Raw genomic sequence first — 24387 nt, forward strand, 5'->3', positions numbered from 1 at the left:
AGAAGAAGAAGAAGAATAATAAGAAGGATAATAATAAGAAGGATAATAATAATAAGAATAGAAGAGGCGGAGGAGGAAGGGCTGATGCACATTCTCATTCCGAGCGCGTCGATTTCTGACGAACGGTCAGTGACTTTTGCTTCAGTTTCTGACGCAAAAGGGTACCCTTGGGGCCCGTGTCCACCAAAAGCCTTTTTAAAAGACGGAGCGCTCCGTGAACTGCTTTCAACGCGTTTGTGCGCGCCGCTCAAAAAAAGACGCACGAAGCGTTTTTCGTTTACGTCATTAAATACGCGTCATCGCTTGTATCCATAGATTCACAGCTTCTATCTGTTGGCTCCATCATATGGCATCTGACACCTGAACGTCCTCTCTGGTTACTCCTACAATTTGCGAAATGAATCGAAGATTAATAGCGCTTCTTGCCGTGGCAGCGGAGGTTGCGGACGATCCCCCTGCGCCTGTCGTGGTTGCCCGGAGGAGAGTGTGGGTCCACAGTATTAATCGTGGTAGGGGGCAGTACGGGGAATACCACTGGCTGTGTCAAGAGCTCCGCCTGGACGAGGATCGCTTCAAGGTCTATTTCAGACTCAACCGGCAGCAGTTTGAAGGAGTGTTAACATTTATTGGGCCGACCATCGCCAAGAAGAACACCAATTATAGGGAGAGCATGCTGGATTACTTCTGAAGACAAAAACACACCTTAACACCTTCATCATCATCAGAGCATTCATTATCCTACTACTACCCAATGTAATGAAAACAAAACAACATTGTCTTAGCATTTAAATGTTTAATTAACTGATTCATTGGAAAATTATTCCAAGATATTATGTACACATTTGAAACATTTCTTATAGCTTGTACTAAATCTAAATAGAAAATTATTCCAAGATATTATGTACACATTTGAAACATTTCTTATAGCTTGTACTAAATCTAAATAGAAAATGATTCCAAGATATTATGTACACATTTGAAACATTTCTTATAGCTTGTACTAAATCTAACTAGAAACTGATTACAAATTTTATTTACACATTTAAAAAAATGTTAAATCTTAAAACTAAATCTAAATAGAAAATGATTACAAATTAATTACTCTCCAAACTCCACATCATAAAGGACCTGCTGCATCCTCATGCGCGCCTGGGCCCTTTTTTGGTTCGACAGCCTCCTCAATGATGGGACGAGGCTGAGCATAAAATGCTCATCCTCGTCCACAGCCATTGTATTCTCCTTTTCTTTCTGGATGGAGGACAGGATTGATTTCTGGAACGCAGACAGCGGCTGCTCCAGCTGTCTCCTGCGTGGTGGTGGAGGTACAGGACGCAGCGGTGTGACCAGAGTCACCGTAGAGGTAGTGGGAGGAGATGGAGGAGAGGTGTCCACAGCGGACTCTGATAGGCTGGGAGAGGGAGGAGATATCTCCTCTTCACTTTGAGCCACCACCTGTGAAAGAAAGCATACATTTGTTTGTTTAAAATGTGCAAATTAAAATGGTGAATACTTATAAATATCTCTGCATCTGGCTTCACCCAACAAAAACCTTAAGAACACTAGTATGTTAGGGTATGTTTTTAGCATATGTTTTAGGCTACTATAGCTTTTGTTATAGGCCTACCTCTCGTTGGGGAGACATACTGGGCGCTAGCAGGGCCAAGATCTCCGGTGCTATTTCCTGCCGGCTATAATCTCCCTGCTCCATATTACTAGAAGATACCCTCTCCTTCACATGGAGCTCCAGGAAGCCCATGATCGCCATATACTTCCACCTCTTGAAAGAGGTGGCACCGGCCCCACTTTTCTTCCTGTCCCTCTCTGCCTTCCTCTCCCTCAAATATTTATCCCGCAAGTACTTCCATTTCTTGCGGGACACTTCAGCTGTTGATACAAGATTATGTCTCTACAATTAGCAATTCACACAACCTACAAGGTTAATATCAAGCCTACCTATCAGTAACGTTAATACGAACTGCCAAGTTAACGTTAATACTAACTGCCAAGTAAACGTTAATACTAACTGCCAAGTACGGGTGGCAGTTTGTACCTAACGGCTAATAGTTAAATGCGATAATATCATTATTAAACATGATAATAATATAAATAATTAATAAATAATTCTCACCTGTAACGCCCAGCATAGATGAAATGTCTCGCCAGGCCTGGTTGCGTTTTGTTAGGTCGTGGTAGGCCTTCAACGTGAGGTCGTACAGGACCGGACACTCGCTCACAGCTGTTATCAAGCTTTCGTCCGACATGTTTCAGTTTGTTTCAGTTTGAGTTCGGTTTATACTTTTAGCCTTGCCTCATCCTCGATTTTGATTGGTCGTTCAAAAAAAGCGCCGATGACGTGAAGCGCTTTTCTTCAAAAGTTCAACTTTTTTCAACGGGGGCGCGCGTCTAAAAGCGCGAGGCGCGTGGAGCGTTTAAACGCTCCGGCCGGCTTTTTAAAAGGCGCGCTGCTTGCGCGTCCTGCCATAGAGAATGCATTGCAGACCGGCGCTCCGTCTTTTAAAAACGCTTTTGGTGGACACAGGCCCCAAGGGCACACATGTCCACCAAAACAGTTTCAAAACAGTTTTTGAGATAGGAAGGTCCTACCGCCCTGAAATTTTAATACCTTATTCTAGGGCCTAACTGGGACCTCCGCACCGAAACTTGGCCCGGTCGGACCCCGAGGGCAGGAAGGGGGGGCCCTTCCTGCCCGAAACTTGGCCCGGTCAGACCCCGAGGGCAGGCCCCCCCCTTCCTGCCCTCGGGGTCCGACCGGGCCAAGTTTCGGTGCGGAGGTCCCAGTTAGGCCCTAGAATAAGGTATTAAAATTTCAGGGCGGTAGGACCTTCCTATCTCAAAAACTGTTTTTCCACCACATTCTGTATTAGGTCTTGCAGGCTACACTTCTGAGGGGCTTTGTCCAAATGACACTCCATTTGGGAAAACTTTTTTTCTCTAAGGGCTAGAACTCCAAATCTCGGATATGTCGTTCACGGGGCCCCGGGAAATGTGTGTAAACATTTTAGCATCCCTCGCTGGCTCGAAAAGGTCGGCAAAGGGGCGTGACCTCCAACAGTACAGTAAATGTACATAAGACAGAGGTTAGTTTCTAGTCCCCATTTTTTGTGGGATGGAGGTGTACATTTGTGGCTAAAGGTGTGTAGACACAGCTGGCCTGTGGCCACGTTTTTGAAGTCGGGGGTCAAAAGGTCAAAAGGAGCCGGCACCCACGCCGCTTATGAGATAACAAAAAGTTAATGTGTGTTTCTCTCATAACTTTTTGTCATTATTAAAGAGAGGCCTGATTCTCAGATATGCATGTTGGATGGCTAGGGTGTAGGTCTGGGAAGAACTTCAGGCCAAAATCTTGCAAGCGATCCGCTGGGTGAGTTGCAACGAGATGGAGCACTTGCTGAGTCATTTCCTGTAGTGCTGGAGCCACAGGTTGAAGCGTATGCGTCCTTTGAGACCCTCTTTGATATATAAGAGACCCTATACATATACAGCTTACTTAAATGTTGTCGACTCAGTCACCTATTGCATCACTTCCTTTAAGGCTTCGGCCTCCTAATTGATCATTGTAGTAGGCTATAATTGAATGCCCTCTTTCATATATATATGATACCTCCACCACTGGGACGTGGCAACAATTCTCCAAATCCATATGGGGAGGGGGGGGATGCTTGTGGACAGTAGGGGTTTACCCTAGACATAAATAGGAAGTAAAATCAGGAGAAGGAATGACCTCTCACAAATATTTATTTAATAAATTGTTTCAAATAACCCTCCCTCGTTAAATCAATGAGCTTGGTGTTTTGCTTTCAAAAATTAGTTATAGAAAAAGTCTAAACTGCAGAAAATAAACACATCCAAGCTGCCTTTTAAGGATACCTTGGAATATCTGTCTATTTTTCAACCATCGGACCCTAGTTTACGACAAAAACAACCCAATTGACGGCAGCTCCTTTGCCGCGTGAGCCACGAGTATTACGCCTCGTGCCCACTGCACCGTCAGTCAACGGACGTGGGAAGGCGTGGCTGACGGATGGGGGAGTAGTCTTTGCAGAGGCAACCGTCAGCCAATCAAATCGCTTCGCCGGGTTCTTCCCGCTTCTTCCTGCTTGTTGCGAGGCAAGAAGACCCGCTTTCCCGCTTTCCAGTATCGTCAGAGCCCGAGTCGCGTCACAGTGCTTAAATTTGCATACGCGATCTGATTGGATGACGGAACCGTCGCTGCCGAAAAAGTTAAACATTTTTCAACTTTTTGACGGTGGCGAACGCTCCAAGTCAACGGACGGATCCACAATGCATTGCGCGACCGTCCCCATTCAAAGTCAATGGGCAACGGACAACTGACGGAGGTAGTGGGCACGGGGCGTTAGAGGGGGCGGTCGATAGCAACCACCATAGCAACCATGACGGTCAAGTGACTGGATTCAGCCCCGTTGAAAAAAATAGAATAGCCTACCTCCCTACACACTCAGTAGTAGATTAATGATATTTAAATTATTATGACCATGAATTCTTTATTTGCATGGGTTTACATTTCGTTGTGTAGCATGGAAAAATCGGAGAAACACTCCCATTCAGAATGCATTGGTTTACACTTCGTTATTTGGAGCACGGTTATTTTTATTTATTTATTTATTTTCCGTTTTTGAGGAGTTGAGGATTTTTCTGCAATAATCCAAAATCCAATGGAAAACCCGTTGGCTTTTTGTCAAGGGAACCGAGGGCGACGCTCACTTCCGGGTTTGCCAACATACGTCATCCCTCTCCACCACTCTATACTGTAAAAACACTTCTTTATTCTGCCATAGTAACACGGTAAATAAATGGCAAAAATAGGCTGAGAACGAATTCGTATTTACGATATTGTAGCGACCCTGGGACAGTTAAATAGTTTGCGTGTTATGTGTTGCATTGTATTTCGTTGTCCGTTATGCCAGTTGTTCTTTGTGCATGTATTGTAATGTTCTTCTTGTCAATCAGTGTGGGGGCGAATCATTAGGTCAGCTGGGGGAGGGCCTTGGAAGAACACGAGGGTGGGGGCCTGCACACGAGTGAGACCGTGTTGGGGGTTGCCGGGGTAACCGGGGTTTGTTTTGGGTGGGATTTCTGCCGTTGGTTACGGGTTTCAGTGACCTGCTTTTGGTTCATTAAAAGTTCCTTCAATTACTAATGACTCGACATCGTTATGTCACCGGCGAGGTCATTACAATATGTTCAATAAAACGTGTCTATATGAATATAAAATACGTTTTTTAGACAAACGTAATTGAGAATGCCGAATAGTTCTCTGGGAACGTAATTTTGATGAGAAAGGGTTGCTCTGTCAGTTGTCAAAAAAAGCGCACGGACGGGGCCTCTATAGCAACGACCTCAGTGTCAGAAACTGAAGCCACTCCGAGCGCGTCGATTTCTGACGAACGGTCAGTGACTTTTGCTTCAGTTTCTGACGCAAAAGGGTACCCTTGCGCTGCTTTTTTCGACGCATGGGGTTTTCAGCAGCCATCGGGTCCCCCGTCAAAGGGTTATTGTAACTAGTTGAAAACCCCATGCGTCTAAAAAAGCAGCGCAAGGGTACCCTTTTGCGTCAGAAACTGAAGCAAAAGTCACTGACCGTTCGTCAGAAATCGACGCGCTCGGAATGAGAATGTGCATCAGCCCTTCCTCCTCCGCCTCTTCTATTCTTATTATTATTATCCTTCTTATTATTATCCTTCTTATTATTATCCTTCTTCTTCTTCTTCTTCTTCTTATTATCCTTCTTCTTATTATTATCCTTCTTCTTATTATTATCCTTCTTCTTCTTCTTCTTCTTCTTCTTCTTCTTCTTCTTCTTCTTCTTCTTCTTCTTCTTCTTCTTCTTCTTCTTCTTCTTCTTCTTCTCCTCCTTCTCTTCCTCCTCTGTGATAGTGTGTGAACTGGTTGATATGAGTGTGTCTCAGGGCCAAATGGTGAGACTTGGCAGCTCTGTCAGTTGTGAAACAAAACGGACGGACGTGGTCTCTATAGCAACGACCTCAGCTACCCAACACTGATCAAAAAAACGATTGTTTCTCTCAATCAAAGCACCAAACAGGACAACTGATGCCCAGAGCCTTAACCCATACATGTTGTGTAATTAACAAGGACACGTTGGTGTAGTTGTGTTGAGGAATGTCACAGATGTCACTGTAAAATCGCCGTTATTGTGCAGCCATCGGCTCTTCCGTTAGCCAATGGGATGAATGCTTATAGCTTCATATATTGCCGTGGAGGGATTACATTGTAATGAGTGGAAAAACCCCTGCGTCGAAAAAAGAAGCACAAGGTCCTCCGTTAGCCAATGGGATGAATGCTCATAGCGTCTCTATGTGCAGCCATCGGCTCTTCCGTTAGCCAATGGAATGAATGCTCATAGCTTCATATATTGCCGTGGAGGGATTACATTGCAATGAGTGGAAAACCCCCTGCGTCGAAAAAAGAAGCGCAAGGTCCTCCGTTAGCCAATGGGATATGAATGCTCATAGCGTCTCTATGTGCAGCCATCGGGTCCCCCGTCAAAGGGTTACATTGTAACTAGTTGAAAACCCCATGCGTCTAAAAAAGCAGCGCAAGGGTACCCTTTTGCGTCAGAAACTGAAGCAAAAGTCACTGACCGTTCGTCAGAAATCGACGCGCTCGGAGTGAGAATGTGTTGGGTTGTGGTATGTGTTTGAGTTTGTGTATTGTGGTAGGTGACTAGGTGTTAAGCGCTGTGTGTGTGTGTGTGTGTGTGTTGCGGTTGGTGTTGGGGTGAGAGAGACAGAGAGAGAAAGGGAGAAAGAGAAAGAGAGAGAGAGAGAAAGAGAGAGACAGAGAGAGAGAGAGAGAGAGAGAGAGAGAGAGAGGAGACAGAAGGAGATAGAGAGTGAGAGAGAGAGACAGATACAGAGAGAGAGACAGAGAGAGAAAGAGGGACATAGAGGGGGAGAGAGAGAGAAAGAGAGAGAGAGAGAGAGAGAGAGAGAGAGAGAGAGAGAGAGAGAGAGAGAGAGAGAGAGAGAGAGTGAGAGAGCGAGAGAGAGATGGATCCAGTTCATGTATCTTCTGTATATGGACAGCAAAGGTAAGGTGCAAAGAAAGAGAAAGCTGCAGTTCTGTTTGCAACCTCTCTATGATTTCCTTTTACACCGTATGACGCAATGGAAACATCCCTCCCTCACGCTCCAGCAGCAGCAGTAGAGCTGGTAATCTTGGGCCTCATCACCAACTGGCCTGTTCAGTACCGAGCTCTGGGATTAGCCGTACCTTCAGACCCCTCTGGAATGTGGAGATGGAGAGCAGAGCCAGGTCCTGCTGCTCCTCTGCATAGCGCACCAGGTACACATACACCAGCTTCTTCACCTGGGGCGGAGTGACAGGCAGATAGACAGACAGACAGGCAGAGAGTCAGGCACAAAGAAAGAGAGACAGGTAGAGAGGAAGACATACAAACAGACAGATAGTTATTAAATTATTCCAATGGTTCTTATGGCCAGTAAGCTGAAGATATATTTCTGCAGGTAGCTGAATTCTAACCTCAATGTTCTTGCAGGCCACATTCTTCACCACAGCTGGAAAGAGATCCGAAGTATTCTTACCGCGAGCTATCATCTGGAGAGAGCAAACGCAGACCACACACACACACATACACACACACACACACACACACACACACACACACATACACACACACACACACACACACACACACACACACACACACACACACACACACACACACACACACACACATACACACACACACACACACACACACACAGACAACCCATAATTACATTTGGTTCCAACGCCCAGCTGTACGTCAACACAGTGTCTTTAAACAATTACACAGTTGGTTGGATCTGGATCTCCCAGATGATAATAGTTTTACGACCTCTCTTCTCATGAAAAAATGTATGCAACCCTGATACATGAGCTACCTCAGCATGGACCAGATCTCTCCTTAGACAGACAGATCTCCTTGGACGGACAGATCTCTGGATGAATGCAGGTTTTAGCTCATTGTACATTTATCTCACATTCATCCATTATGAACCAACCACATAGTTCATAATCAAATCAAACTGATGAGGTCCCAGTTGGGAACTATACCAGTTCCTTCTGTTCCCAGTTTCCTGGCTCCCAGGAACACATATGGTGGACCGGACAGGCAGCAGGTTTCATCATTTGTTATAATCATTGATAGTAAATGGTTGCACAATTGTAATATTCAATATTTAAATGTATATATTTAAATATTTGTTGTATCAACTTAGAAACATCCTCCAGCCTGGCGTTCTACTCGTGTCACATCCTACGTTTTATAAAAGACAACTAAATCCTCTGAAGCACCAAGTGACCGACCCAAACTCTAACGTTTCCTCCTCCTGCATGCTGACCTTTAGCTGTTCTCACTTACCGCCACGATGCGCTTCATGGCCTCCAGCTTCAGGGAGTCTTTGTTGCTGTCCAGCATCTCCTTCAGGTCATCGTGTCTGGGGAGGGAGGGGGGTCATCAGCAACATATTGACATCAGCAACATCGTGACATCATCAACCACACCACAGTCATAATATCAGCAACACTGGGCCATCGTCGTCATCATCATGATCATGATCATGATCATGATCATCATCATCATCATCATCATCATTACATCTCCCCACCCCACTGCAGCTTGTTATCGTGGCATGAATCTCTGTTCTGATCATGACTCCCAAAAAATGGGATTCATTGTAATTCAAAGAAGTACAAGACAGTTAAAACAATGTTTCTTAATTACGGTAAGTTGATTACAAATAAACTCTCAGCTCTCAGCTATAAAAGCAAAGCAAATCAAAGTCTTGACTTTTATGATGAAAAGGCAGTTAGGTAAAAGCAGCAAGATGCATCACTAAATTATGCCTGCCACTTAATGTTATAATAAATCCCTTGCACTGTTTCCCCTATTAGCATATGTAAACAGAGGCTTTGGTGTGAGAAGAAAGACAGCGTGTTACAGTCCCAGACAGAACAGCAGAGGATATGAGTGAAGGAGATCCAAGCTGACACCCGCCTCCACTCCCCACACGCTCTAAGCTGACAAGGTCTATCTCCACCCCTCCCTCACCATCTGAACACTAGTGACAGACCCAAACCGCAGGACTGAACCAAACCCTAACTGAGACAACCACGTCAGTCAAGGTATGGTGGGGTTTTGATAATTAAATACTTTCTGAAAGTGAGTTTTACCGTGCTTACAACAGATTTATGCAAAAAAGGGTTAATAAATCGTTTGGAGTTTAATTAAAACAAAAGCCAGAAAAACGATGAATTTAAAGTAATGTTCATAAAAATCCATAAAAATAAATGTTATATCCCATCAAGATATTAAAACGATCTGCTTCGACTATGCCGTTGAGATGTCACAGACTGAAAGAAAGAGAGAGAATGATTGTGTAGATGCTGTTTTCTAAGACCTTCAAACAACAGGGGTTTTATTGGCTTGAAAGGAAGCAAGCACAAGAACAAGCCTCAGTACTCCGGAAATAGGAAATCTCTTGAACCTTGATTTTAAATTCAATGAATGTAACCATTACACATTTTACCACAAATGCACAGGTCAGAGTGGCCAAAACTTCACAGTCTCAGATTAGAATAATTCCAGGTGAGATAGTCGTGCTTCATGAACAGGCAAATATTTAATGTGTTTTGGGGTGATAAAGTTTAAATGAATAAATAAACCTATCCTCTAGTTTCTTCGATTGCACACTAAAATCAAAAGTATCACACAATTATCAGATGATTACACTGAAAAAGCAAAACATTGGCTCAGATGTACAGCACTATAAGCACAATGTCAACCTCACACTTTTTTCAGTGATTTGTGTTGCAAAACACTAAACACACTTGTATACATTAGACACAGAAGTATATCACGATGAAACTTCCTTGCAATTCCAAAGCACTGACTGTCAAATGAGCAAATTGGTTAAACACAGCCATCAGGTGCGCAACACATGCTTACTTAATTGTAGACACACCAATAAGGTTCAAGCACTATACAAATGCAGCAGGTAAGTTCACCTGCCTTTACTTTAACAAAAATGGAAAGAACCGGAAGAAGAGTGAGGGTGAGAGGGGGAATCAACAGAGGCAGCAGGAGAACATGCACGAAGAAGTGGACCAAATTTCTCTCTCTCTCTCTCTCTCTCTCTCTCTCTCTCTCTCTCTCTCTCTCTCTCTCTCTCTCTCTCTCTCTCTCTCTCTCTCTCTCTCTCTCTCTCATGCAAAAAGGCAAGCTCATGCACATTTTCTGTTTTAAAGTCTTGCACACACACACATGCACACAGGTGCGGACAACACACATATTGTATGGACGCAATCACTTTGGAAATAGGTGGGCTGTGGGTTAACCCCAGCCATATGAATACCAAACACACAGTACAGGGATGCACACATACGCAAGCAGGCACACATAGTTAGACACACAACTTCACAACTAAACACACGCACCTATACACCTACACACAAACCTACACACCAACTTGCGTGCACACACATACACAGGACCAAATTTATCAAATGAAATTCGCCCAACACTAGTCAACCATGTCCTGAATCATAGATTGACTTCAGTTTTTCACAATTGTTTAAACACATTAATCGGAACATCAGACACTATTTGCACAATCTGAAACTCATGTACCAACTGCCAATCCAATTCTGCTGAACTCCCACCACATTTTCTGCATTAGACTCAGATGCCCATAACACACATTTTTCACAACACTACACATAATTCTCTATATCTTGCACACTCTTCCTAAATTCCCTCTCTTGCTGTTCACACAGAACACACTGCCAATCACATTTCTAAACTTTTTGTTTTTGTGCAATTAGCAATCTGCAATTTGCTATAGAAGGGTCACAGATGTTTTGTTTACAGTATTGCCAATTTTCTGTTATCTCCTTATTTTCATCCCGTAACAATAGGTTTATTATTAACCCAAAGGGAAACTTGTACATTTCAAACAGGCTACTGTAACAGATACGTAAAAACACAGAAGAAAAACATTACTTTAAGACATCAACAATGACCAATATACATAAGACACAGAGGCAACAGACAGTGAAGTCTGGAATTCAGTAGTGTGCAAATTTAGCAAGGATATTACCCTAGGCAAAAATGAGTTTTTGGTCCTATTGCATCTACAAAAAGGAAAAATCTGAATCCCCGGCCTGAGGTGAGAACCTCAACATTTTGGTTAAGGGGGTGGTTCTAACAGCCTTAAATCGAGTTGGCGATACGGACAACATGTTCCTTGAAGATATATTTCATCCTGTTTGCTGTGATTTACAGTAGACTGCAAATACATTTGGGTACAAATGCAGTATTTGTTGTAACTGTAAAGTATTGTGTGTTGTTTGCTATTTAAGCATACGTAAAAACATTATATGGTAATGTTTTCAATCCAACAGGTGACAATATGGTTTCGATCAATTAGTGTATCGTTTTGACATGAGTGTTTCATTTTGCAAAGGCTCTGAGTTGTTTCTGCTTAAGCAATTGAAAAAAACTGTAAATAAAACAACATCCAATTCAAGACTCTCCCGTTTGCTCGACCGTGTGTGTGTGTGTGTGTTGAGTTAGGACTGTGTGTGTGTGTGTGTCTGTGTGTATTTGTGTGTGTGTGTGTGTGTGTGTGTGTGTGTGTGTGTGTGTGTGTGTGTGTGTGTGTGTGTTGAGTTAGGACTGCTGTATGTGTTTGTGTTTGTGTGTGTTTGTGTGCGTGTTGAGTTAGAACTTTCTGTGTTTGTGTGTGTTTGTGTGTGTGTTGAGTTGGGACTGTGTGTGTGTGTGTGGGTTGAGACTGTGTGTGTATGTGTGTGTGCGTGTGCATGTCCGTGTGCGTGTGCGTGTGTGTGTGTGTGTGTGTGTGTGTGTGTGTGTGTGTGTGTGTGTATGAGTCTGACTCCATTAAACCTCCAGGGCCCCGTTTCCCGAAAGCGTCGTTAGCCTAAGTGGATCGTGAAGTGCGTCGAAAGGGCATCGTAGAGTTTTCACCGCGTTTCCCGAAAGCATCGTGGGGAACGAACGTCTTGAAAACGCTCGTAGCTAACGAGTACTCCAGGGGTGCTCGTAGGTACTCGTAGGACGCTAAGAGCATCGTCAGCTATAGCCTCAGTGGCGACACCATCGGACATTCCGTCTATTGGATGCGTTTTATTAAAACGCATTGCGCCTTTATGTTCTTAGTTTGGTAATTAATAAAGATTATTAATTAATTTATTAATAAAGATGTTAAAATGGCCAAAATAAAACGGGACAGTCCAGAAAATGTTTGCGCAGGCAGGGCACTCAAAATGTGTGAGAGAAAGTGGGGGGATTTGTGCAGACTGACATAGGCTACTCATAAAACATAGCATAAAATAATGTAAAAAAAAAATTAAATTAAATAAATTAAAAAAAATAAAAAATAACGAAATAAAATAAATTCAAAAAAATAAAACATAAAGAAATAAAAAATATATAAAAAACAAGCAAAGGAGCAGGCAAAAGGCTGGGATATGGTGGGGATTGGTCACGTTGACGGGAATGTTTAGTGACATGAGGGAGGGTGGAGGGGGTTAAAAAAAAGTCTCAATCACTATTCGACGCGCATGAAAACCAGCCGCGTAGTTATGAGGGAGGCCGTCCTCACACCGATCTTCCTCATCGTCATCGTCCTCAACGTCCTCCGGTTCAAGCAATGCCACCCCAGCCTTAGCTGCAATGTTGTGCAACATAGCCGTCACACACAGGGCCGTCGATAAGGGGTGAAAGGTGATGACGATTCAGGGGGCCCACAGCCCAGGGGGGGCCCACAAAAAAAAATTTTTTTTTTTTTTATTCTAAAATATTATTATATCACCAGCCCATAGTACTCCCATAGTACACCCCCCCCCCCCCCCGTCAACAATTGCTTTCCCCGGTCAACAATGTGCTCCTTCCACACCCCCCCCCCCCCCCCCCCCCCCCCGTCAACAATTCAGCGCAGGGGGGCCCATCAGTAAATCTTGTCTAGGAATTGTAGCAACGGCCCTGGTCACACATATCACGGCGCATGACTTGGCCGGCGAAAACTGGAGCCCTCCGCCTGACTTGTGAAGGCATCTAAGCGCAACTTCCACCTCCCGATCGTGCGCTCAACGATGCACCGGGCCAGACGGTGGGCATCGTTGTATTCCTCATCATGGACGTCTCCCGGGTTATTCACAGGTGTGAAGAGGAATTATTTCAGGGGGGAAAATGCCGTGAAACGCACAGTGCATTCAGGATTAGGACTGATATATGTCGGTTTAAGCCTAATCAATTGTGTTTTAATGTCTTTAGCATTCATATAATTGCAGTCTATTTTTTTCGTAGGCTACTCTGCTGTTGTCCTTGATGGGGATATATTTTAACCCTTTTTAACACAATTTTCCTGCGACATTCCTGCGTCTCCCCCTCCTACGGAGCCCATTTCAGCACCGTGTCAGTAGACAGTTACAATCCTACGACGTCGTGAGTGCAGCGAATGCGCGTTCACGTTAAGAGGAGTTTAGGGAAACGCTCCAAAGAAATCGACGATGGATCGCAAGATCCATCGTGAGAATGATCGTACGAGCGTGGATCCATCGTTATCGGGAAACGGGGCCCAGGACTATAAACCAAGGCGAAGAGGAAGGGAGTGGGGGGCTAAGATGGTTCCATTAATGAAATGATTCCCAGCTCTCAGCTTTATGTGTGTGTGTGTGTGTGTGTGTGTGTATGTGTGTGTGTGTGTGTGTGTGTGTGTGTGTGTGTGTGTGTGTGTGTGTGTGTGTGTGTGTGTGTGTGTGTGTGTGTGTGTCTGTGTGTGCGTACGTGCGTGTGTGTATGGGCTAGGAGGTGGGGTGACATTAAATAGGATCCTGGGATGACTTCGCAAGAGATCCAAACTAGTTTCCACGGCAACAAAGAATGCAATAAATGGCAGAGAGTGAATTCCTGCCTGTCTTGCCGCAGCACAAAACAAGGGGCTAGGGCAGTAAACACGCACACACACACACACACACACACACACACACACACACACACACACACACACACACACACACACACACACACACACACACGCACGCACACGCACGCACGCACTATTATTATTAATTCACAAAACAAATAGGTAGGCCAACGTTTATTCTTATTAATTTTAAATCAGGATTTTCTCAAAGGAATCATCAAGCAGAATATGATCAAGAACCGCGGACAATGTCTATTAAAAGCCTGGGTGTTGTAGATTATTTTTGGACTTGATCAGAACCAGGTCACAATATAATATATAAGTAAATGGGTTTGTATAAATGGTGATGCTGTTGAAACAAGAACACAAACACAACACACTTACTTAAAACTTGAGCCTAAGTAATTTTAGATGAATGTTCTGATGTGAATTATCATGTTAAAGGCCCACTATGCAACTTTTTTAGCTAAAATTACTTTAAGTATGCAGGTTGAGAGTTATGCTGATGGTTCTGCATCCATTTCTGGGTCGATTGGTGGGTGTGTCATTTTCCCATGTCGCCTCTACAGTGAAAAAGCGCATATGCAACTTGATCTGCTCGGACCGGGACATTCCGGATGTGACGCAGCGGAAGTATCCTCGAAAATGTAGTCAGATTGTAGTTTCGAAAATGCTTTACGGCACAGACACACACCCAAACATGGCACCGGCTAGATATAAACAGCCAGTTGCGAGGCAATTGTTGCATTCATGATGGATCAATCGACTGATAAGGGACCCAAGAGGCGACCTTCGGTTGAACAAAAGAAGAATGGACCAGAAAAGAGAATATGTTTCTGCCGGCGACCCGCCTCCCACTCTCGCGGGAGTCTCGGGTCTCGCGAAGTAACGAATTGCTTTGCGGCACAGACCCCCAAACACGGAACCGGCTCGATATAAACACAAGTCACTAAGGGATTGTTATATTCATCATAGATCAGCCGACTAAAAAGAGACAGAGAAACCCAATGTCGGAGGAACAGAAGAAGAGAAAAGGGAGACTGACCGGCAGAGAGGCCAGACACGAGTAAACGTTGGGCAAGCTTTTCAGGAATAGCTTGAACTGAAAGAAAAAGAAGACTGCAAATCAGACGCCGACTCGGCCGTGTTGCTTTTGAAATTGAAAGTACCCTTGGATGGCCTTTGTCTTCGTGGTATTCTTGATGTTGATAGTCTTTGTACAAATGTGTTTGCTCAACCATTTTGTCGTGAGCCCTGTAAAAATTGTTTTATCTGCCGTTTTGTTGTGAGCCCTGTATGTTTCTAGCTTGCCTGGTTGCAACCATATAAACACCTTTTGTTTCCATGGGTGTTTTGCTGTTCGTCTGTCTCGTCCCCCAGATACAGACTGAATCCCCGAATCCAGGTTCTTGTTTATTTAGATTATTATGCTGGCCAAACCTCTTACACTGATTGTTCTGTTCAACCTAAAATAAAAACCATTATAATCTAGGATATAGGCCTAAATTCTCCCCGTCAACTATAAAAAAGGATGGATTTATGTTTATTGCAATACAAATACACCCTTTTAAAAATGTATAACCTTGCCTACACTTTATGAACATCTACTTTGGACATGGCTCCACGCATTCGCCGGCTTCTTTGAAAACAAATGCACATGGCTCGCGTAGAAGTGCATGGGGAATGGTCGTCAACGAGTTGTTACGACAGTGTTGTGAAATATCGACTACGAAGCAGTAGGGGGCGCTGTGTAGAGAAATGTGCGTGCCAAAACCAAGAAAACAGCGAAGAAATTCCAGAAGTTGCATAGTGGGCCTTTAATACAATTTATTCAAATAAAACGCATGATGTGAAAGTTCAAATCAAGAAGACACAATCTCTTAAACTTCAAGTGTCGATCAATAATAGAGTCCTAAAAGGTTGTATCAGCGATTCTAGGCCGAAACATAAATGATCAAATTCATGTGATCTTTCCTCACGATCCGCTAGCAGACCGTCAAAAAATGCGACTCTTTAGGCAGCAAATGCTCCGCGATCGGACAGAAAAGAAAATGGTACAACCAACCACTCAAAACTGAAGTAAATAGTATTCCAACCAATCACCGACAAGTGGTGGGTCTTGGTTTTGCTTCTGCGTTCATGATAGTTTTTACTGGATGCACGAAACACGGAAGGGAGGGGCGAGCCGCCTCCGTTAGTTTGGGATCTCGCTTCGAATACCAACAGAAGTGAAGTCACCAAACATCGCTGATCCAACCTTTAAATCCATGATCTACTCTTAAGGCACCGTCGCCAGGTCTTTGACTTACTACAGCATAATGGATGCCATGGACTTGCCAAGAATGAACATATTCTCAAACATTCACCTTTAGCAGGGTTGCCAACTTTGGGACTTTGGCTGGAGTGAGACTCCATATTAGTGTGAGCGGCTAATTTTTTGGACAACCCTTAACTCTAAAAAAAAAAATTATACAAAATAGTCCTCGTTTAGTATAAACCCTCATCTATGAAATAAAGTTAAAGAATGGAAACGCTTTTTCAAAATGTACAATTCATTTATTGATTACAAAATAAAGACAGGCATCTCAAATAAAGAGAAAAATGTTTTTTATTCAAGGGCCACCTTGAATAATTTGGTGGAATTTAAATAGTGCCACTTGCCCGATTCTTAAGATTTCCAAGATATACCCAGGTCTAGGCTCTACCCCCCGTGAAAATCGACAAGATATACTATATTGTATAAGCTAACGTCCCACCAATATTTATACCACTTGCTTACTCTCTATATGTCATTAATGGTTTTATATTTATAATTTTTATTTTACCTTACATTTAATTCTTCATAATTCAGGCATTACAGAACTTTCATGGTCATAAATAAAAAATGCGAACTGCAGTTTAATTTCTTTGTTTATTCTTGAATTGACGTAGAATGGAGCAAAGGCTCATGGGATTGGGAAATGCGTTTATCCAGTAAACAGATGGAGGTCAAGCCTAGTTTCGGAAATGTAGGGGGATATATTAGTGGCCTCACGTCGAATGGTATGACCCAAGATACGTCAGACAGAGAAAGCGCGCAAATTCGACGGTACCACCTTGTCATTTGTTTACCCAGGTGTCATGGCAACACCATTGCTACCTCTCATTGGATGAATCTTTGAGAACGTTGTAGACTCAATCGATATAAGGTACTGGTACTACCAAGGTCGCGGGGAGACGAAGCTCTGTTCGTTTGTATATTTTATTTACGTGACCATATTTTTGTTTTATGTTAAAAAAAAAAGAATCAAAGAATCAGTTCTTCTTGTTTTGGGGAACAAGTTCTTGTCGTTCACGTTCGGGATTCGTTCGTTGTGAACGAATCGGTCGCGACCGACCCATCCCCAAACGCGCATCAGTGGGCTCCAACTCCGGCTCTGAACTCTCTCTGACCTTTTCAAACGTAACTTAGTATCAGGTGCGTGGTTTTCAGCGAATCAACGATCAGAGAATACTGCCGTGATCACGTTGTAGGTAGGCAGATGTTACAGCTGTTAGTCTGCTCCCGCAGAAAATGAACGGGAGGATTTTTTATTTTGGCGTGACATTTCTTGCGTGTGCGTGACAGCGTGAGATTGATGGTGAAAGCGTGAGAGTCACGCCAGGGGCGTGACAGTTGGCAACCCTGCCTTTAGTCTTTAAAGAGTAAAGACTAAATTCACCAGACATTTGGAGCACTCCTCTGATTTCACTTTGACCTCTTATATATGATATTCAATTGAATACAATGTTTAATATGGCTGACATTAGTGTGTTGTTGAGACACTAAATATACCCTTTGAACTCGGGTCATACCATGCATGCTGTATGTAGGGGGGAACCTGACCGTACCATGCATGCTGTTTGTAGGGGCGTATCTGGACCGTACCGTGCATGCTGTATGTTGGGGCGCATCTGGACCGTACGGTGCATGCTGTATGAAGGGGCGCGTCTGGACCATACCATGCATGCTGTATGTAGGGCGCTGTACCGTCACCCAACACCCAGGACAGGACTCTTGTTTCCATTGAGTCGTTCAGCTAATCAACGACTGAATTCACAAGCAGCCCTGAATTATTGAACCCACCAGGTAGGTCTGCACACGCCCGCGACACTCGGGTTACCTGAAGCACAGCCTGTGGTCTGCCAGCCCTGGCTAACCAGCTGAAACACTCCTTGGAGCCTGGAAGTTAAGGCTAGCTAACTCTGGCTAACCCGCTGAAACACTCCCTGGAGTCTGGGGGTTACGGTTAGCTAACCCTGGCTAGCCCGCTGAAACACTCCCTGGAGTCTGGGGGTTACGGTTAGCTAACCCTGGCTAGCCCGCTGAAACACTCCCTGGAGTCTGGAGGTTAAGGATAGCTTACTCCGGCTAACCTGCTGAAACACTCCCTCTTAGAGGAGGTTGAGGCAAGGAAAGGCCTTTTTTGACACTCAAATCAGAGGGGATTGTGAGGGTCCTGTGGTGTGAGGAAGGAGAGTGTAGTGGAAAGAGGGCTGGATCTCACAGTCGAAAAGTACTAGGGCCGATCGCCAATAACCAACTCCTACTGTCCTTCAGCGAGGGAACATGAATCTGGACAAAATTGTAAATTGCAATGTGATTGCTGCATAATTGAGATCATTGAGATGCTAGACCAACAGACCGCAGACAATGCCTTTCCTCTGAGCGACTTTAAATGTTAATTAAAAAGTTAAATTAATTCAAAACTTCCAGTTACCTACCTCAGCTATTATTTTGAGGTGCCTCTGAACGGGCTAAGTGTGTTTCAGCCTCATGGACGTACAGCCCCAGAGACAGTTTCTTACCATATGTTTGTATATAAAACTGCAAACACAAAAATGCAAGCCACAATTGCATAAGATGTATTTGCCAGCTTGTGCAATGTCTTGAAACGCTAAGGTTGTTAATCCACTTTAAACCGCTCCTCTATGGTGACACCTGATGCCCGGTAAGGCCACACTGAGTGTAGATGTGATGCTCATGTATAGAGCTGCAAGCCCCGGTTCCCTCTGGCGTCCTACCGCAGGGGTTGGGTCTGGCCGCCACCACCACCTCCACCTTCCTCCAGCGGGGCACGTTCCTCAGAGTTGTGTCCTCCTCCTCCGCCGCCACCGGAGCCCCCGGAGCGGAGGTGGCGGAGTTCGTCTGGCTGCAGGGCGCTGTACCAGGCCTGGTGGGCTCCGTCGGGGCTGAGCACAGGGCTCTTGTCCTCCTCCTGGAAGCCCTGGACCTGGTTCTGCACCGTCTTCACCATGTTGACAGCGTTGACGGGCAGCTGCAGCAGCTTCTGCATGGGAGTCATCTTGAAGAACCGGATACCAAGGAGGAACTCAGAAAGGCCGAAGAAGTCAACAAAGGAGTCAACGAGGAATCCAAAAGAGCCCAATGAGGAAGCCAACGAGGAAGCCAACGAGGAATCAAAGAGGACTTGAAAGAGGAAGCCTAGAGGATACAACGAGGAGCGCTCCGGTCAGAGAGAGTGAGAGGTGAGAGAGAGCGCAAGAGAGCTAGTGTAGGAAAGTGAGCAAGAGGACAAATGAGAGAGCGGCCAAGAAATACTGACACCACTACTCCAAGACACTGGCGCCTGCTGGAAGCAGGGATTGTGAAAGGATCGCAATCCAAAACTTAATCAGCAAATCTTCTTCCGCGATTAGACACACAAGTTTTCCAAGATGCTTCAGGTTTTTGTTTTTTCTATAGCAGCTGTCAATACTCCAATCCACGAGCCGAGACCAAACGTATTCCAGATCGTGCCAGCTGTGTTCCTGAATGAGGTGCATCAGGGCTTATCGCCGTAAGTCTTCGCCCACCAGTGGAGTTCTGTTCCGTGTCCCTGGATCTCACAGCATCCCAGAGGAACGTGTCTTACTGTACACATCCAGAGGCAGATGCTGACCGGGCGAAAGAGGAGAGGGGACTGCGAGAGAGACAGAGACAGAGAGAGAGGGGTGTGGAGTACAATTTGTCACCAGCCTCTCCTCTCACAGCTCCTCCTCCTCTCCTCTCTAGCTCCACCTACTGATGCTCGGCTGGTTTCATGCAACGCTGCTCTCTCACTCCCTCGCTCCTCTCTATCACAATATTTCCCTCCGAATGCACACTCCCTCTCACTCCGCTCTCACACCGTAATTCACACACTGTTGCTTTATCCTCTCTCTCTCTCTCTCTCTCTCTCTCTCTCTCTCTCTCTCTCTCTCTCTCTCTCTCTCTCTCTCTCTCTCTCTCTCTCTCTCTCTCTCTCTCTATGATCTGGCGTTCTGCTCTGTTATGTTGACATTCTGCCTCTGTGATCATTTCCCCTACACACACAAACACACACATACATACAGACACACACAAACATACATGCACGCACACACACAAACATGCACACACGAACATACACACACACACACACACACACACACACACACACACACACACACACACACACACACACACACACACACACACACACACACACACACACACACACACACACATACACAAACACACACACAGCATCCTTCAATGTCCTTATCTCCGCCTCTTGCATTTGCATGTAAATTCTCTGGTTCATTTAATTTCTGTCTCTCTCTGTATCTCTCTCTGTCTCTCTCTCCAGCTTTCTCTATCATTCTCTCCCCTTTCTTCTCCTTTATTACTCTCTGGGGTCCCTCTTTCTGGTCTTATTTCTTCTCCTTCTCGCTCCTTTCATCTCTGTGGGCCCTCAGGAAACATCTTTTTGCCACAAATCATTTAATATTCCACTTTTCTTCCTTCTCTTCTAACATGAGTCAGCTTTCACATCTGCGTCATGATGGAGCAGGTCTCTCGTTCTCTTACTCTATCTCTCTATCTCTCTCTCTCTCTCTCTCTCTCTCTCTCTCTCTCTCTCTCTCTCTCTCTCTCTCTCTCTCTCTCTCTCTCTCTCTCTCTGTCTTCCTTTCTCACTCTCAACTCTCTCTGTCTAAATGCATCCCTCTTCCTCTCTGTCTCTCGCTATATTTACATCTCACTATCTCTCTTGCTTTTGTTGACATACAAGATGCGCAACATGTGTCACAAAGAATGTGAGTGAGAGGCTCTCAAAGTCAGACATTGTTCATAGCATGTCTAGATTTGGTGTTTGCTAGTTACGAAAATCTGACTTTCTATTAAAATCTCAATTCTGATGGCAGAAGAGAACTCAAATCTGCCTCGGATGGGGCGCATCACTCGCTTCATCTGTTCGGACCAATCACAGCGCTTGAGGCAGGGATCTGGGACACTTGTTTACCACAGACTCAGTCAGCCATACTAGACTGTAAAAAAGGGTCTAAAGGTCTCAATAAACAGCTTGGAAACTGGGCGCTGTAGAAATATACTTATTAAAAAACCTTATTAAAGCTTTATCCACATGTTCAAATTAGTTTCCTTTGGCAGAACATCTCCTTAACGAGCCAGGATACAAAGGACTTTTTCACCTTTGGCAGCTAGTCTCTGGCCCAGCTGCCAAACCAAGACACAGTAGGACTGCTGGATCTGAGGTTCTGCTATAACATAGTAGGACGGCTGGATCAGAGGTTCTGCTGTAACATAGTAGGACTGCTGGATCAGAGGTTCTGCTGTAACATAGTAGGACTGCTGGATCAGAGGTTCTGCTGTAACATAGTAGGACTGCTGGATCAGAGGTTCTGCTATAAGACAGCAGGACTGCTGGATCAGAGGTTCTGCTGTAACATAGTAGGACTGCTGGATCAGAGGTTCTGCTATAAGACAGCAGGACTGCTGGATCAGAGGTTCTGCTGTAACATAGTAGGACTGCTGGATCAGAGGTTCTGCTATAACATAGTAGGACTGCTGTATGAGTTGCAAACTCATGATAACCGATTGGTTGAGTTAATGACCAAGTTAATAACTCAACAGTCACAGTTATAGGTTATGATGCATTACATGAAACTTATTTCTAGGGGTTAGTTTACAATTTGTATACTGATACCGTATTAATTGTTTCATTGATGAATTGACAATGTTCAGCACATTCAACAAAAACCTACTAAACATGAGTTCAATATGGATGCCTTAATTGCAGTCGGAACATAAGTTAGTCACTGCTAACTGCGCGTAGCTTAAAATAAACATGAAAAATGTATACATACGCACAAACGCAGCCTTGAAATGAACGTTGGCCTTCACTGAATGAAGTCTAATAAAACCCAGTTATTTAAAAGGGTTTTTGGGTTGCCTTGGGTATCTTTTATATCACTTTATTCTCAGAAAAAGAGAAATCCCAGCCCAAAGACGACATGTGTGCGACTGGAGTCGTGTTGCAGGCCTGTTGAAGCAGACTGCCTCTTAGAGGAGAATTTCACCAGTGGATACTTATACCGGTGGAGTATTAAAAGTGGGTCATATATGTAGTCGAATAGTAACATAAATTTGGTGCCTTCTTGACCTGAGCAAAACAGACTTTTTGGAGCTTGTGGATTGAAGATGAGAACTCACACAATCCTAATCAACGTTAAATAACTGAGGGATGTAAAATAACAGCCAATCAGCGTTCACTCCCTGCAGTCCAGAGTGAGCTGCAGCATGGAGGAGAAGAGATTGTTGCTGTTTGCGTAGTTCTCGAGCTCTATGTCTAAATAATATTATATTATAGAATATATAGGTATCTATATAATATAATATATAATATCACGGCCAAAAGCTGTGTGCGCCTCCAGATGCTATTATGAATTGAAGACTGCGTCGGGTTCTCAGACCTCTCTAGTATTCCCACAACAAGAAAATACTTGTTGTGAGGGTTATCTCGGCCAGAGTCCTGCACGGGTTCGGGTCCCAAAACAAACTCTGAGGAAGCTTCAGCTTGTTCAGAATGCTGCTGCTAGAGTTCTAACAAAGACCAAAAAATTTGATCATATTACACCAATTCTGAAATCGTTACATTGGCTTCCTGTAGGTCAGAGAATTGATTTTAAAATCATGTTGCTAACCTATAAATCCCTACATGGTTTAGGCCCAAAATACTTAACTGATATGCTTCCACTACATCAGCCTTCTAGACCACTAAGATCCTCTGAGACCAATCTGTTAATTATCCCCAGAGTAAACACAAAACATGGGAAAGCAGGATTTAGTTACTATGCAACAAATAGCTAGAATAAACTCCCAGAGGATTTAAGACTTGCCCCAACTCTGAGCACCTTTAAAACAAGACTGAAGACTTTTATGTTTGCTATAGCTTTCTGCTAAAATCTTAAATACATTGCACTTTCTAAAAAGCTTTTTTAACTTTGCCTTTATTTTCTATTTTAATACTAAAATGCCTTTTTCTATTCTACCCATTTCTTTGCATATGTTTTTCTTTTACTTATCTATTATTTTATTTTATTGTATGACAATGTTTATATGTGAAGCACTTTGAGTCTGCCTTGTGTATGAAAAGTACTATATAAATAAAGTTGCCTTGCCTTGCCTTGCGCCAGACCACTCACCACACACCATCTTGAGGTGGACAGTAAGGGAATTAAGGAGTCAGCCATTATATATTATACAGGAGGAAGATCAGGGGGCCAGATTGAAGGTGCCTGGTTGGGCCAGGACACCGGGGAAGCCTCGACTCTTTGCGATCAGTGCCTTGGGTTCCTTTATGACCACAGTGAGGGAGGATCAAGGTTTTAAGTCTCCTCTGAAGGAAGGCACGATCCACAGCACAGTGTACCCGTCACTGCACTGGGGCAATCGGGATAGATGTTAAGGCCAGAGGGAAGAGTACCACCTATTGGCCACCACCCGTTAACACTTACAGCACCTGGTTTACCCAGGCGGTCTCCCATCCATGTACTAACCAGGCCCGACCATGCTTAGCTTCTGAGATCAAACGAGATCGGGCGTGACCATGGTGGTAAGGCCATTTACGAATAAACGACTGCGTCTCTGGTACTATATCATTGCTTTTGTAGCGCTCGTGTAATCTACCGGTCACACCGTTCACACGGTAACGTAGCGCAAATTCACACCGGTGTACTTTCTATACTGTTTTTATACCATACAACCCTAAATCTGGCACTGATCTGATCTATAGGTCTTTAGTGTTAGTGGGTCCCACCCCCTAGGCGAGTTTGAAAGTGAGGAACTAGTGCTTGTAGTTCGTTAGAGCCCCCCCCCCCCCTTACACTTCCTGCTTTAAAAGACGGAAAAATCTTAATTTAGCGCAATTTAAAGCAGGAAGTGTTAGAGGTAGTTACGGATCTCTCCCGTCTCAGGGGAAAATGAGGGAATGCAAGACAATTCAAAAAATGACTGGGTTTCTAACAATACAAAGCTTAATGCAAATGAGTGAAGTGTCCCTTGAAAGCAGCCAACCAGTGGCACTGCCAGTGTGAC

General features: G+C 44.2%; 2 protein-coding genes and 1 pseudogene across 3 annotated transcripts in view; all 3 read right to left on the reverse strand.

Annotated features, from left to right (window-relative positions):
- Positions 1 to 24387, reverse strand: part of LOC130389010 (AP-3 complex subunit beta-2) — a 67534-nt gene that overhangs the window by 38986 nt on the left and 4161 nt on the right. Inside the window, exons 2-4 of the mRNA XM_056598669.1 lie at positions 8426 to 8501; positions 7543 to 7617; positions 7273 to 7368 (exon numbers count right to left, since the gene is read on the reverse strand). Of these exons, the coding sequence (XP_056454644.1) occupies positions 7273 to 7368; positions 7543 to 7617; positions 8426 to 8501 (247 nt within the window). The remainder of the gene's footprint in view (positions 1 to 7272; positions 7369 to 7542; positions 7618 to 8425; positions 8502 to 24387) is intronic.
- LOC130389011 (transcription factor Adf-1-like) lies at positions 933 to 2524 on the reverse strand. Of its 2 annotated transcripts, XM_056598670.1 has the most exons (3): positions 2129 to 2524; positions 1625 to 1884; positions 933 to 1452 (listed from the first exon to the last, which is right to left on the reverse strand). In XM_056598670.1, exons 1-3 carry the CDS (start codon positions 2259 to 2261, stop codon positions 1099 to 1101), a joined length of 747 nt encoding a protein of 248 aa, XP_056454645.1. In that variant the 5' UTR covers positions 2262 to 2524; the 3' UTR covers positions 933 to 1098. The 2 variants fall into 2 exon arrangements, 1 of the variants encoding a protein (XP_056454645.1); XR_008896494.1 differs by lacking the exon at positions 1625 to 1884.
- Positions 23801 to 23919, reverse strand: LOC130389865 (5S ribosomal RNA; annotated as a pseudogene).

The sequence above is a fragment of the Gadus chalcogrammus genome, chromosome 9, assembly GCF_026213295.1.
Source record: "Gadus chalcogrammus isolate NIFS_2021 chromosome 9, NIFS_Gcha_1.0, whole genome shotgun sequence".
NCBI lineage: Eukaryota > Metazoa > Chordata > Actinopteri > Gadiformes > Gadidae > Gadus > Gadus chalcogrammus.